General features: G+C 44.0%; 1 protein-coding gene across 1 annotated transcript in view; it reads left to right on the top strand.

Moving 5' to 3' along the window:
* prdm16 (PR domain containing 16) overlaps nucleotides 1–17,167 on the top strand; it is a 179,569-nt gene that overhangs the window by 60,786 nt on the left and 101,616 nt on the right. The window contains exon 2 of the mRNA XM_080030988.1: nucleotides 57–592. Within this exon, the coding sequence (XP_079887114.1) occupies nucleotides 57–592 (536 nt within the window). The remainder of the gene's footprint in view (nucleotides 1–56; nucleotides 593–17,167) is intronic.

Raw genomic sequence — 17,167 nt, 5'->3', positions numbered from 1 at the left:
CCAGTTATGTTATGCCTCCTTTATTAACACATTTGTGTGTTCTTTTCTCTGGTTAGATGACAGTGAGCCAGTGGACAGCATGTACGACACAGAGACGGACCTCGCGGGCTTAGCGGCCTCCAGCAGCGGAGGAGGAGGCGGAGCTTACAGCCCAGAAGAGGACGCGGAGGACGGCACGGTCAACAACATCAACAACATGTCCCCGCTGCCCTCACCCACCTCACCTTCCCACACAAACAACAACAACCACAGCCATCACCTGCTGCTGCACCCACACATGTATGCCAGCCACCACCACAACCATCACAACAGCCACCCCCACCATCAACACCTCCTGCATAACAGCAACAGCAACAGCAGCAATGAGCAGGACTTCACTACACCCAAGGAAGGCTCGCCCTACGAGGCGCCCGTCTACATTCCAGATGACATTCCCATCCCCGGGGACCTGGAGCTGAGGGAGTCCACGGTGCCCGGCGCAGGCCTGGGCGTCTGGGCCAAGACCCGCATCGACGCCGGAGAGAGGTTCGGTCTACACAGCAGCACGCTGCATCACGGGGCCGCAAGCAAAGACAGTTCCTTCGGATGGGAGGTAAGGACCGGAGAACAGACTAACCACATGCAGGCTTTTTATACTTTGTTTTGTTGTGTTGTGTTGTACATTCATTTTAATTCCCTACAACTACACAACAACTTCAATTTATGAGTTTTTGGTAATTTTCCATGTTTTTTAGCACAAACACACATGTACAGTAAGGAAGATATACATACGAATGTACATTCATACATACATACATACTACATACGAGGACATACATACACACATACACAAATGTACATATACACACATATAGTACATACAGTAAGTACATGCATGCAAACATACTGTACATACATACATACATACATACATACATACATACATACATACATACATACATACATACATACATACATACATACATACATACATACATACATACATACATACATACATACATACACGCATACTGTATATACATACATAGATACATACACACGTACAGTAACATGAGATGAATACTGATACAAAAATCAAGCAGCACTGAAGAGGGTAAGTGAATGAAGGAGCCACCCCTCATTCACAAAATCACATTTTCAGCCATCACGCTTCATCATCATCAATGCATTTACATCCCCGTGTGTGATTGGATTGGACCTCATCTTTAAACCTACACATACACATACACATACACATACACATACGAGACACGCTCTTCCAGGATTCCAGCAGCACAGCAATGTCAGATGGAAAAATCTGGCTGATTAGTGGAGGTATCAGCTTTTCTGGGCGTCGGTCCGAGCGAGCACACTCATTTGGTCACGCCACCCGATATGGAAATGGAAGAAGCATGGTCCAATGCGGTGGTGGCGTATTGAACTATTAATTTTCATTTCAACATGACATTAGAGGATATTGAAGTTGCTTCAGTAAGCTCATTAGGGGGAAAAAGAGAAAATCCTGATCTCTGTCCCTCTCTCCCTCTCTGTCTCCCTTTCTCTCTTTCTCATATGGCTAATCAAAGATGAAATACACTGCCCTGCTTTTCGTTTCACTGACTCCTTGACTCTTCATTTGTGTAGGGGGCCGGTCATTCACATGGTCTAATATTACATCTGTAATACGTAATAAGGAATAGAGACTTTGACAAGTGGGTCATTGGAACACCATGTTGGAAAGGGCATGATGAGCTTCAATTTAGATACCACCAGCAGATGTAGGTGTCATTTAGTATCTTACATTTGAGATGTGAACAAAAATCATGGGAATTTGTAAAGCGAATTGTTCACACATTGTTACATAGTAGTTTAATGCACCTTAAACCATACAATTGTTGGGTTATTTTAAGCAAATATTTGATATTGAATGTAAAACGATGTACCACATACATTGTTGAGATACAATTAGAGAGTTTACTTTGCAGACAAGGGCAAGGAAGAATGTGTGGTTGAGCTTATACATAATTTTTTTTTTTTTACACTCTGTTTTCTTCTGAACAGTTGCAGGAGCACGCAGGCGATTAGAGCACACAGGCACACGCTATGTGGCAGGGTGCCAGGCGGAACATTTTCCTTTTTTAAAGTTCATATTATGGCTAGCCATTTGGGGCGCAAAGGGCACCTCTCCAAAAGCTACACTCCCCCCCTAGCTCTTGTGTTTTCTCTCAGTTTTCCTCCTCCTTCCTCTTTTCTCCCTTGACACCCCACTAATGCATATTCATCAGCTAAGCGTTAGCTTTCTGGCTTGTAGGAAAAAGGGCCCCCTTCAGCCCCAAAGAGATACATTCACACATCATGTGCTCCCAGAAATGTCCTAGTACACAAAGAAAGTTTGAAGTGAGATGAAGTGTAATAAACACGGCAGTAAGGTTCAGTACAGTGTGTATAAACGCGATCCAGATTCTACTGAGGATGTGTGTCTTCTGGTGACAGTTTAGAATTTTGTGAGCAATGCAAAAAATGTTTAGATTAATTAGCATGTTGTTGTTAGCCCCAGGTCATTTTTGTTTCCCATCAAGGTAAGGATCTTGTGTCTTTGCATCCATAACCTGTTAAGATTGAACGGTTGATCCATTTTCTCTTCTTCCTCCTCCTCCTCCTCCTCCTGAGTGGTTGTTCGCAGACACACTCTGGCCTAGACTGTATTATTTTCTTAAGATATCCTGTCTAGTGTGGGGCTAGGAGCCTTCGGGGGCTCTCCTCTCCCAGACTCTTATCACAGATAGTCATAACAGTCAGCCTGTTGATAGTCATCAACAGACTCCCATAGGAGTCCGATACACCCCTGGTTTTTAGCCCCTTTGACCATCGAGCCCTCTACTCATCTACTGCCTCTGGTCTTAGACAAATAGACAGGCGGGGGAGCCACAGAAGTATGGCTGAGTGAAGAAAGATGTTAAAAGACACAGGAGAGCAACAAGGACTAATGGGGATGGATAGAGTAGTATGCAGGGAACATTTTTCTCACAGCATTAGAAACTCAGGAGGAGTCTAATTCTCTCAATGGTAATTCTATGGGTGTGTGAGTGTTGCACCAGTCCCCTGCCAAAACAGGGGGATGTGTTATGAAAGATAATAAATGAAGTCAACTGATTTCTCCGTGGAGTATATGTGATAATATCTACCAAGGGCTCATACAATAAGAAAAACTTGGATTAAGTGTTGTTAGCAAAGTGATTAGTTTAACTGTGCTTCCATTTGTATTATTAAATCCAGTTTACTGTGTTGCTGATGTTGGTGGAAAATGCTCAGAAGACTTAAACAGCTTTTTTTCTTTTTCTTTTTGATGGCCACTTCATTTTGAGTTGAGACAATTATTTTAAAATCAAAGGTTGTAAACTGTACCGTACACAGTAGATTTAGCCCTATAATCCTTAATAACATGGGATCACCAACATTTCAGTTTTACAGTTTTTACTCATCAACAATGATATATGCCATCTGCAGTATTACACTCCGATCCAAAACAGTTTAGCTGCATTGACTGCATTTTTGTGGATTTCTTTTACTAAGACTGGCAATAAGTCATTATGTTGGCTTTGCGAGAACCCCGCGGTCTACCGACGAAGCCAAACAGCTCTAGCAATCACATGGCGGACACGGTAGTGCTCTCTGGATATCTGGTTGGAAGTGTACATTGCTGGAGAGTAATAGACAGAGAGAGAGGGAGAGAGAGAGAGAGTGTGGAGGAGTAGGAGCAAGAGAAAAAAGAAAAAGGAAGGCAGAGAGGAAGCCTACCATTGTCTGTCCTGGGGCGCCGGGGACTGGAAGAGGTGTTAACTCAGACTCATTTCAGTGAGACGGACAGCTCAATCTAAGAGCTGCTTCCCTGCAGGCCATGGCCATTCTCTTCTGTCTGAGACTCCCTCTCTGGGCCAGCACCGAGTCATCCATTTAAAAACCATTATGCTCCCCCCTTAGCACAACATGATAGAGCGCCAGGGCCCCAGGTCTACCATATGTGTGTGTGTGTGTGTTTGTGTGTGTGTGTGTGTGTATGTTTCTGGTTGTGTGTGTGTGGCTGCCAACCCCTCAGGATATGAAGGCTTGAGCAAGCAGAGTGAGGCAAGGCCCTCAAGAGAGTCCAGTGTTGGGATCTACTGTCAGAGTGACTGCTGCTATTATCTGGCCGGTAGATTGACCTGACTTGCCTATTGATAGAGTCATGTCACCAAACAATGGCTGGGGGTATTGTGCTCTTCACTGACTGGCATTGAATGGACTCACTGATCTAACTCCCTTGGGATGTTCAGATGACAGGGGAGAGCGTAACACAAATGTGGATGGGTTTGAAGGAAGCGGTACATGTTAATAGGAATAAAAAACTTCATAATTCACTGCTATGGTTCCGTGAGCGACTTAAAATCCTATCGAAACTAACACTTTTGACTTTAGACTCAAGAGGAGCAACACGCGAAAAATCAAATTGCTCAATATTGTCTGTACAAAGAACAGGCAAACAAACAGTGTGACCAAGCTGTCTCGAAAAGCGATATGAATGGTGTTTACTCTCACATCTCCGTACCCTGTGACCACTGGGAGTGTCCTTGCACCTCTGAATCATGGCTTACGAAACTCCTCCGGCACCTATTAGCTTAGTCCTTTCTCACTATCTTTTGTTTCTCCGTCTTGAGTGTTTGCTATCTCTCAAAGTTCTTGCTTTGAGGTCAGCCCACGTCAAGTGCTGCAGCACAATCTCTCACCGAGACTGTGAGAAAAGATGGCGTCTGGGCTTGCTTGTTATTTTTGAACGATTTACCGGCTTCTAAACTTGTAATTACCAATCGTGGTGCTATGCGCTTGTCATCTCATATGAATGGATATGAATGGTACCTTCAGGGTATCGTTTATTCAGAGGCATGATAAAGGGAGAGGACATATTATGCATTTTGATTTTAAGGATGTGCACTGATGTAGATCGTTTAGGCAAGGTCAACACATGTGCTTTCACACACACATACTGTACATAGATGTCCTATCATAGAATCCATGTCAGCCCTTCAGGTTTAATTGTCTTTTTTAGCGGCAGTGGACCTTGGTATGACTTTGTTGCCGGGCAAACTTCTTTTTTCTCTATCCCTCATTGTTTTTTCTGTTTACTTTTTGTCGGGTAATTTTCCATATCAGCATCATTCATCCAGGGATGTGTGGAAAGAGCCAAAAAGTATGCTAGCTCCTCTGTTTACCCTGTTATTGACTTAGTGATAGGCTAAGACATCTGGCACTGCGCAGTCTCATGTCGCCAAGGTTCTACGTGACAGATACCCATCGGGCCATGGCATCGTGCATCTCTCTCGCCCTCTGTCAGGCCATTAATCTCCGACTTTGAATGCTTGCTTTCACGCTGACGCTGTGCTCCCTTTGTTCTCGGCCTAATCGCTAAGCTAAGCTAACGTCCTTGTCTCCAAACTTGAGGGAGAAGAAGTCCTGGCACACCCAGACACTTATCTGTCCGGACCCACCTCTCGCCTCCCAAAGTGTTTGCTCACCTTTTGTGTTATGTGTTTGGAGGAGGGCGGATGGCCAATTTCTTACGCTGCAAGATATCCCTATAGGGCATTCAAGGTGCAGCTTGCAACTTGTCTGATCTGTGTGCCTTCCACATAAAGGTGTTCCTTATCTTGGTGTTTGGCCTGTAAGGTGACTGGTACTGAACTGATAGGGCAGAAACTCCCTTGGACTGCCGGTGAGACAGTAGTCACACCGAGTGAAAGGTTCGTATGAGACAGAAAGAGAGGGAGCGAGATAACGAGCGATAGAGTTGTTTCCTGCTTGGTTTGACTAATGTGCTTTCCAGTGTTCTCACGGTGACAGTCATGTTCTGACATTTCATATTATGAGTACTGGTTAGCCTCAGAGAAAGTGAGCATTCACTAACCATAACACAGTAATCAGTTTGTTCATCATCCATTCTGTCCTAACATTACATCTAGTTAACTTGAACCCCTATGGTGTGTAGACTGGAGTGAAGCTCTTAGCATAAATGGGGTCATTATCAGGTCTTTTAGTAATCAGAACCACGCTCTGATGAGCATGGCCCTGAGCTGAGGGTACTTCTTCTTACAGCCACAACGTGTAAAAACAGCAGGCCTTCTTAGTGTCTTCAGATCTGGTTTCATTGGAAAGTAGAAGAGGATAATCATGAAAAGGGGTCAGTTCCATTTTTCCACTCAACCCCTTGTATTACCTCGTTATGGAGTTATAGTTTGAAATATATCTAACAATGGGACTTGCACTACCACACCTGTAGCACAGAAATAGAATTCCTTGGTGCTTAAAAATATGTATAGTTGTTTAAGAAAACTACATTTTCCAAAATCTGGGTGCTTAGACTATCTAGCACAATATAGCTGATACTATGATGTCATGTTTAGTTGACAAGATTCACAACATGTTATGCTGCATTGAAGAACAGACATCATGATACGTATCCGGATTGTATGTCATTGCTGAATATTTACCACTAACTGCATATGTTTATGATTAGTTCTATGAAATGTGTTAACGCAAGAAGTTTGGCACATGTGCGTATAGTCCCACATCGTAATGAAAAGGATATCAAACCTGTGGTTTCTAATAACAGTATTGACCAACAGTGTGTGGTTTTCAGTCATCATTATTTGACTTTGACTGAAACCCCAAGTTTACACATGAAGCAAAAACACTAGAGAGAGCGTAACACCACAAGTTTCGGGCCTGGGTGCTGTAATATCTTCCATTCACGTTCATTTTATGTAGGTTTTAAACATGCCATTAGCCAATTTAATCCAATTTTCCCAGCTTTCGGAGCACTCCAGTGGAACAGATTCCATCTAATATTAAACATATGGTCGCTGTTGCCCCTAGAAACACCACAGCAGTGCTGTTTTTTTATTTTTTTTAAGAGAGCTGTTCAAGACAAGCCTCCTGTGTCCCAGTGAAAACCGTTGTCAATTATCTTCAGTGAACACAGTAATTGATAACGAGGAAGCAAGGCAGCAAATTAAATGTCAGGTTTGATTAGAGGCCTGATACCTTATCATTTGTTCATAACTCGTTACCAACATCTGTTAATTAGTTAATAAATTAATCTTCAGGGCTTGGATGAGAGGTGCACAGGCTCCCAAGGAAGAACATGGGGCAAAGTCATCCATCTTTTGAAGAGTAGTGGAACTCGACAAATATTGTCCCTGGGATTTGGGCTGTTATTACTTGGTCATTGGTTTCAGACCTCAGCCACTCCAGTCAGACATTCTCAATGGAACCTCTTGTTTGACTGAATAACCCCCCCACAGTCTCCTCACGCATCCCCACCACAATGCCATCCTTTATTGCATGAGGTTTTCTCTAAGCAGAGGTGCTTTAAACATTAATTTAAAAGCCCTAACATTGGCCCATCAGTCCTCTGCGGTGAAGCGCAGGTAACTCCTGTCCAATCACACTCCCCCCTTCCCTCTCTCTCTCTCTCTCTCTCTCTCTCTCTCTCTGTCTCTCTCTCTCTATCTTTCTCTCTCTCTCTGTCTCTCTCACCATGTGTCTTCAAAAAAATCCCATCGTTCATCATTGCCCTGATGAATAGCCCCATCAGTTAGGGCCTCAGGGCAGGAGCTGAGAATGACACTGCTCTTTCCCACAGCCAAAGATGATGACATTTGTCAAATGCTGTTTATGTTTGTAATTAGATTTATTCTATTACGTAGACAGACATCCCCGTTCCCGCCTCCCCAGCTCTTGCTTGATAGGCTGATATTTATAAATCAGACACGACAAGAGGCTCATCTTTTCTCAGCTCTGATTTTTCTGTCACATTTTGTCAAATATCGGTGTGAGTGTTATGTGCAAGCCCGCTCACTCTTCCATTTTAACTCACTTTCCCTTTCTCTCTCACTTTAAATCTCAATCCCTTGTGCTGCTTAACATTTCTGTGACTCAAGCAGGAGGTGGTGACCTATTAATCGGGTTCCCGTGGCTATTGTGATGCCATTTTCCATAAGCAGATACACAACACGGCCAAATGCCTTGGCTGTGCGGAAATACTTAGTTTCGTTAACTCCTTGCAGTTTGTGTCGTGTGCTGCACAGTACACCTCAATCCATGACTATAGTGAAGCCAGGAGGAAACTGGAGCACACAACTTGGCCTTGTAATTACTTTTATGAGGTATAAGGAGTAACATTTCGGCACAGTGTGCTTTTGTCAAACAGTCATTCTACAAGCAGGGAGTATAAAGGTCCCTCTTGACATATGATATGGAGAGGGAGGACTGGCACTAACCAATTGTCTCAAGATAAGTCTACTGTAAATGTTAATGTAAGAAAATTGTCTTTGTTTTTAAAAGCTCCATACTGGGTGTGAAAATACTGCAATATGGATCAACACGTTATCACACACACACACACACCATACGTTCACATAGCATAAAGAGACACAGGCAGTCAGGAAAAAGACATTATCCCATGTTATTCTTTCCTTTACACGGTCATTTAGAATAACAGGGTAGAGTGAGTAGCAAGCACGATGACGACATCAGATCTGAACACAGTGTTGAATTGTTGAAGTGTCGAACACACCGGGGCGTCTTTACTTTGGAAACTCTCCGGAATCGCTTGAGTGACTTTCGCTCATTTTCTCCACCACTGTCATTGGAAGCTAGACCTGGAGCCTTGTCTGCACGAGACAACAGGGAGGTTTTAACAGAGTCAAGATTTATGGAGGTGCGTGTGTGTGTGTGTGTGTGTGTATCTACAGTATATGCACAAGGACTCACATCTCCATATTTCAGTCTCTTAATCATCTTGGGAACCAGCCCACCTTCCACATAAAACTGTCAAATTTCTCCTTAAAACAGTTTCCTAGTATGGTGGTGTGTCTTAATTTAGTACGGGTATCAAGATAACATATAACAGTTTAATCAGATGTGTCCCAAACATTACATTTATGACAGATCATTGCTTCATTCAACATTGTTTTCCATTATTCTGAACACTAGTCACTGTAAAAATGATGCTCCATTACTTTTGTAAAGCATTATTAGTATTTAGATTTTGAGTTTTCATATAAATGCAATCATCGAAAGGACAGTAATTGTGAGAATATGCATTGTTCCTACACGTCTCAAATTGACAGCCTTTTAGTCTTCAACAGGTAAAGACTTTAAACTTGTACACCTGGCAAGCCAGGTTTTGTTCAAATAAAACATGTTCTGTTATGAATGTCATTGACAGATTAGTTAACCAACGATCAAGTGAGTGAACAAATGAACGATCAACAAAACACAAATCATTCTAGTTTTCACCATGGGAACTGTAAGCTTTCGTGTACAGAAACAAAAAGGGAAAGTGAGATAGGCTAACTTCATTTCTTCATAATCGTCTTTATGGTCAGAGCGGTGCACATGCGGGCAAGCCTCTCAGTCATTCTGTCCCTTCTCTTTGCATGTCATATGATTCTGCTCTGTGTTACTCTTTCTGGAGAGGAGGTGAGCTAATGATGTGGGTGCAGCTGGTACGCAGCGGTACCCACCATGCCACCCGGTACCACCGTAGGGGCGGAGGGGAAAAGGTGAAATGATTCTAGCTTTCTGAGACGCTTAGGCCTGAGCCATGTGATACAGACGTTATGCCAAACAACAGAACAAAAGACTGTGTGATTACCCCCACCCTTGTGTGTAGACAAGAATAGTGTTACAATTGTATCTTAATGAGTTGAGATTGAATACTGGACTCCCTGGTTCGTGATAAAACTCTTTTCACTTTTCCGCTCTTATTTTATGTGTGTTTTTCAAAGCCTGCTCCCCTCTGCTGGTCAAGAGCTCACAATGACACTTTCTGTGTAGAAAGTGCCTTAAATGTTGTGTAACCAACATTTATTCAGGTAAGTGGGTAGGTAGGTAGGGAGAGAGAGAGACAGACAAACAGACAGACAGACAGACAGACAGACAGACAGACAGACAGACAGACAGACAGACATGTGTACAGTGAAACAGCACACTGGCAAACATGCATTGACACACACTTGAATGACGGTGCATAGTAGCTTACCAACGTACCAATTACCACAGGGCCTTCTGAGGGCCTCCCCTAACAGTCTTTAGTTCAGCTTTACACCAACACATGAGCATATGTCCCATTATATTGCTTGTACTTACCAGTCAATTTTTGCCTGCCAATGGGCTGCCATCAAGTACAGATGTTTGGAAGTTTGAAACTATGTGCTTTTACGACAATATACTGGGCATGTGCTTTATTTATACCCAAATCACACGCTCAAATCTTTTTCTTTTGTCATTCATTGATTTCTCAACCCCCACTCTTGATCGTATGTGCCCCCTCTTTCTTTATTTCTCCTCGTCTTCTTTCCTTTTCGCTCCCCCCTCCTCTTTTCCAGGCCTCCGGGGCCCCAGTGCTTCTAATTCGGCCTTATCAGTGAAGTAATTTAGCTGCCACAGCTTGGGTTTCTGTTGCGCGGCGAGCGGCCCCATTGTCCCGCCCTGCTGTTGCTGAGATAAACCCTTGGATTGAACAAAGACCGCACTGACCTTTACAAACTTCCAAATCTGGCTCTGTACACCCCTCCAACAGAGATGCTCTCTACCTCAAGCCCTTTTCTTATAGGACAGGCGGGGTGGGTGTGGGGGCTTGGGGCACATCGACTGGGAGGGAGAAGATGAATGAGTGTGTGTGTGTGTGTGTGTGTGTGTGTGTGTGTGTGTGTGTGTGTGTGTGTGTGTGTGTGTGTGTGTGTGTGTGTGTGTGTGTGTGTGTGTGTGTGTGTGTGTGTGTGTGTGTGTGTGTGTGTGTGTGTGTGTGTGTGTGTGTGTGTGTGTGTGTGCGAGAAAAAGAGTGAGAGTGTGTGTGGGGTCAGGGTGGATTGAGTGAGCGTGAGATGGACAGGGAAGAGGGATTAAGATGGCTGACTGAGCTTGCCTATATTTCCAATGGCACTTGGCTCTGAGAGGGAGGCCGAGGAGGAAGAAGTGCAATGCAAGCAGAGCATTCAAGTGTGCATTTTTGTTCTGTCTCCTTCAGAATGCCAGAGAAGTTTTTTTTTTTGGTGAGCCACATTCTGTGACCTGCCTGCCCTACCAAAAATATGATTTATTTGCCGTAAAAGTAAAAGACCGCGTTCGTCTTAGTCCCTCGTAACATGCCGTCGATTGTCCCTGAAAAGGCTCGTTGAGAGAAGCCTGACTGAAGCGCCGCTGAAGCCCTCGTCCTATACCTCCATTGTTATCTATCATGTCCTTCATTCCTTGGCAGAAGGCCCAAGAGGAGTCTGTCGGGATTGTTGCTTTGACACACACAGTGAAACGACTAGAGAGGAACGGTTGAAGCCAAGTGGCTGCGGTGGGGGTCGAATGCTGCACCGAGGAGGAGGCTCGGGGGGCCACAATGCAACAGGAGTACTCCTCTCCATTGTGAACCACTGTCATCCTTCAGAAGCCACTCCACTGGCTCTCCAGGCCACAAATCCTCTCTCTCTGCTTTCTATTGGGGCCGTCTGTCGGTCAGGCAGGGAACCTCATCAAAAGGTCTTGGAGTCGGGGATTGAGACAGAGCGGGGTGGAGTGAGGCAGGATGGCAAAGTAGAGAGAGAGTGAGGGGGGGGGGGTTTAGAGTAGAGTCAGTGTAGTGGTGGTGGTGGTGGTGTGTGTGTGTCTGTGTGTGTCTGGGAGGGTCAGGTGTGGGCTTCAGAGGCAGTGATGGATTGTAGAGAGAGTTTGCACTGCTCTATCCGGTCAGGGTGGCCCTGTGTTCATCCCTCCATCCATCCACCTCCCCCCTCCCCTCCCTCCACCACCACCACCTGCCTGCAAGCCACCACCAGTGTTCCCAGGGAGATGAGCGCCACGGAGAAGAAGGCCCACAAGGGATTAACTTTTCACATGGCTGGGAGTCCTCGTCTCAAAAGACCTGACAACCCCAGACGGCTTGATTAAAAAAGAAAAGAAGAGAAGAGAAGAGGAAAGGAGGGGGAGGTGTGGGGTGGAGGGGGAGCACAGGAGGAGGAGAAGAGGGGGAATTCTTCACATGATGGCCCTGAGAGAGGGATTTTGGATATTGGGTGTCTTTTTTTCCCCTTTCGTCCAAAGCCCCCATGTCTTGGTTGAGAATGAGCAAATTGTTCCTCCTGTTCTCTCGGGGCAGTCCCTGTGCTGCCCGGGCCTTAAGATGTGGGTGGGCACCAGCAAATATGGTTGACTCCTCGAATCCAGGAATCCTAGAGATGTCCTCTAGTTTAAAAGAAAGAAGAAAAAAACATGGTTGCTTTTATTATTCTATTTCCATTTCTCTTCAGCTTGTTGGCCTTTGGATGCCAAATCCGCCAAAGAACCAGAATATTTGCTCGTTGATTCGAGGTTTGAATGATGTATTATTCATTCATCTGTCATTAATGTATTATCAAAAAGCCCTCTGTTGTTGCTGTGTATGTCAGCATTCGATTACAGGCAAGGAAGACATTGGCAGAGAGAAGTCGGCGAACCGTTGCCGGCTTAAAGTTCTAGTGTTCAAGTGGCAAGGCGCCCTATTTCCCCCTCACTCTATCCCAGATAAATTGGGCCTCTCAGGTTTGTCTGTGAGAAAGAGTAGGACAAAAATCAAAACAAACGCTCCCACTGAAGTGAAGATGGGAGTAGGGGTTGGCTTTCCTCTCTGGCTAGCGGATCAGCAACTCAACCTAGCGGGACAGCGGGCCACTTAATACCTCCCATCTTGTCCAGGTAAGAGAGTGGGGGGTCAGGGAAGGTAGCAGGGTATCATCTTCCAGATCACCACTCACCCTCTGGCTTCCTCCACATGGCTCACTTACCCTCTTCTCATCTCCGCTGTTGGGACACACTCACCCTCTCTTCCCACAACCCTCGGCAAGGATACAAACATCCATTGAGAAGGCTTTGGTAGATTATTACACCCCATGTCTCTCTAAAGGTCCACTGAGATGAACCGCAGTCTATCTCAACGTGTATCAGCTCAAGCTTTCCAAATTTTGCAACACATTTTCCAGGGTTATTTCAAATAACAAATCACTATAAAAGTGATGTTTAATACTCGTTAGTTCATTTGAGTAAGGCTTTCTTGATATATAGTGAATGAAAGGCCTTCATGCATACGCATAACATATAAAAAGGGGTGTAAGCGCTTGAGTGTGTTTTAGAACCTTCTGCTTTCAGCACTGGTAGTGGCAAAGGACAAGAAACTCAACATACAAGGGTTGACTAACACAGTCAATTAGCCTACCCAATTACCAACCTAGATTTTTAATTAATCATGCTGCTTACCTGCCATATGGCCCCAGACTCCAAGGAGACTGAATTTGTTGCACTTGACCTTCCCCCTTGCTGATATGCCCAGGAGAACACACTACACACTAACACTGTATGTATGTATGTATGTACTGGTATGAAACGGCATTTAGTTTACATTTTTGTATGGAAGTACTGTTTTTGAAATTACAATAAAGGAAATCTACAGTATCTACTTGAATCTACAGTACTTCTGTCCTCCAGGACATTGAGAACCATCTTCCTGGTCTGATGGATGGAGAGATAGATAGATAGATAGATAGATAGATAGATGGATGGATGGATGGATGGATGGATGGATGGATGAATGGAATGGAATGGAATGGATATATATACAGTGCACTTCAATGTTGAAATAATTAGATTTATGTATTAATGCTCACCATTTGCAACTCACCAGAGCGTTGGCTTATATTCCTGGGGTCAGGGACCCCTGAGGAACAGGATGTCTCCACACTGATGTTGCTGCACAGTCTATTAATGCAACCAAAAGTAACACAAAGTATGTAACGTATGTGATCCCTAATAACGTGCACTGAAAGCTTGGACCCCTGCTATTCCACAAGTGACAGAACTGATATGATTCACTGACTTCTATTATTCTGACCCTCGCACTAAATCAGTATCCAATCAGTATTTCTTTGTCTGATCACTCCTTCGCTGCAGCACGGCTATCATTAAGTGACTCATTTAGACCATCACAGGTAGGCCCACATCATAGCCCGCTGGTCATATTTAATGGTGTTCTTTTTTATTGAAATGCAAGCTGAAGTGGCTAGGGCTAATGTGACCCCTATAGTTTTGGAACTGCATTAGTGCCAGAAGACCCAGCAGTCAGCCTTTAACCTTGGTACGACAGGGCCATGATTATGTTCACCACAGGGTAGGCTTGGCCAGAGGATGCTCGGCTATACACAAAAGGACACGCATACAGTGACATATGCTGACACCGGGGCAATTATTGGCTTAGATTTCCCAGAAATGTGTTACATATGCAGTCAATTTCCATCACAGTGGAATTTACGACAAATTAGATTTTTTATTTTTCATCCTATTTTCATTTAATTATTTTTGTGTTTTCATGCTGCTTTGCAGTGAAGTATCATTGAATGATTTCCCCAAAGATCCACTGACAACTGCTAGTGTCTCTGTTGACAGGAACACCTTCATAAGTCACAGAATAAGATTGAACGCCAAATAACGAACAATTAAACATTATTAAATAAAATTTTGTTTGTGGTTGTTTAAAATTTCAACAAAAACAACTCAACTTTTACAGCTTTCTTAGTATAAAGTAGTTCCGACGACCAAATGTTCCATGCAAGGTCTGCAGATAGTCGGGACATTGTTTCTTGTAATCTATCTGTAAGGCTAGTAAGCACTAGATGCGTGAAATGTTTTCATTTTATTTAGTAAGGGGTAAAGTAACGTTAACACTTAAACTGATTATATTTGTTGATAATGCGTAAATAAGCACTTCAGCACACACACATGCATGCAATCACATACACATAAAATGTCAGATTCACCCAAAATAGGCACACGCTTTCTCTGTATGTCCCTTTTCCCTCCTCACCACTAAAGCACCTCTACAGTTACCATGTTTACTGTCGCTAATCACTCACTGACTCTCACTGTCTCTTTTGCTGAAACACACACTCACATGCACGCACACACACACACACACACACACACACACACACACACACACACACACACACACACACACACACACACATGCACACAGGATCCAGTCGTATTTCAAGATAATTCTCTCTCCTCTCGCTCCTCTTGTCCCAGACTCCTGAGCCACTAGACACTGAATGGACCACAGGGAAAGCTGATCTTGCGGACACATATTCACACACACACACACACACACACACACACACACACACACACACACAAGCACACACACAGAGGTACAAACACACACACACACACACACACACACACACACACACACACACACACACACACACACACACATTCTTGCTAACACACACACACACACACACACAACTGCGTGTGGTCCCACCATTTCAGTCCTAACTGTGTTTTCTAATGCTTCCTCAGGTCTGAAGGATAGGGTCTTGGACTTGAGACTAATCTTTTAAATTCCTGACCCCGTCAGTCTCTTGCCCACCTTTATTTCTTACATTCCTACAGTTACTTTAGTGTGGAAGATCTCACCTGTTTGTGACTACAGAAGGTTTTGCTGTTTCTTTCCCATCTCTCTATGTGTCTCTCCCTTCCTTCTATTGTATTCCTTCTCTTCCTATCCCCCTTTGCATAATTCAAATCAGAATCCCCATGTGAGCACCTTGCTCTTGACCTAGCTTAGAAAGCTCCTGATTGCTTTAATAGCAGTCCTTGGACCTGGAAGGTGGGCGTCTTAAAGGAACTCTGGTGAGAATGGTGTGTGCGTATGCGCGAGTGCAGTGTGTGTACAACCAAAGGGTGGTTGATTAGAACTGACCTCAAGAGTGTCAGGAGAAAAAGAAGTACAAATATGCAAAGTGGACGTGTGCACCCGCATAATTGGGGCAGAGAAGGAGTGCAGCGAGGTCAAGTAGAACAAATGGTCAGTGGAGTGAACTCAAAGTCTATAAAAAAGCACCCACCACATATATATGTATGTTTAAGGGCCAGTGGTCACTTTGATTTTAGAGAAGTGAGGTTGTGATGGAAAAAAAGTTGCCAGTTCCGCTCCCCAGTTAGGGATGGCCAACATTATAGAGGCCTGTGGTTTGTAGTGGGATGCTCCCAGATGGAAATGAGTGTGTGAAGCATAACATTACTGGAAATAAAAAAAACGTTATACGTATGTGCTTTGTTGGCTCACCCTTAGCAATGCAAGCTGGTGTGTTTCCCCGAGAGACACAAACGTGCACAAGGCTAAGTCCTTCAACAATGGGATTGCCCTAGCATTAGCCAAAGTCAGGAGCTCCAAAGTACGGCAGGCTGAGGTTGGGGTGAGGCCTGGCAAACCCAAAGATTGAGTCTGAATTAGGCCCACCATTGAAAGCTAGTGAAAGGAGTTCCTGAGCCTCCTTTTCTCTACCAGCAAATTGGGAGGAAATCTGGCTATTGTGCAGAGTTTTGAAGAGGCTGGTGGCGGGGATGGGAGGGGGGGCTTGCACACTGTGCTTACCTATAGATGAGAGTGCAGACAAAGGGTACTGGGACATCCAGGAGAGGCTTTGAAATCCCACTTGGCTGGAGACGGAGGTGTAGAACATGTCAACGGTGCTCAGTCAGCAAAGACATGGAATTGAAGAGATATCTTGATTTGCATGGATGGGAAAGATAGGAACGATTAGAATTGGATTAGAAAACTTGAAATCTGTCATACGAAAAAAAGTGAGTTACAGTATTTTACAAATGGTATGGTAGTGAGGCTACTTTTAGAGATTTTATAGTAGTACTCCACCCCCAAAACCTGTCTTTTTGGTATCAAACAGGATAGGATGATCCAGTCAGCTTGCCATAAATCGGTTGTCTTAAGTTCCTGGGAAAAATCGTAACCAAGCTAAATAATTAATAATAACTATATGAAAATAAAGTTGTTTTCGCTGATGATGTCGCGTTTGACGTTACAGGTAATTTATGATCATCAGAGGAAAAGTGAGACTGTTTCAGAAAACATTGAAAGGTTCACCTGGGGCGCCCTTAGCTCAGTTGGTAGGGCGTCCCCCCATCTACACTATCAATAAAGCATACATAAAAAAATTAATAAAAAACAAAACATTGAAAGGTTCCTGGTAGGAGCTTTACATCTACAAACTGTTAGCGAAACACTGCTTCACAACAAGGCCGATGCACTGTAGAGTAAACCGACTGCTTT

This window comes from Ammodytes marinus, assembly GCF_949987685.1.
Source record: "Ammodytes marinus genome assembly, chromosome: 7".
Lineage (NCBI taxonomy): Eukaryota > Metazoa > Chordata > Actinopteri > Uranoscopiformes > Ammodytidae > Ammodytes > Ammodytes marinus.
This window is presented reverse-complemented; position numbering and strand designations above follow the sequence as displayed.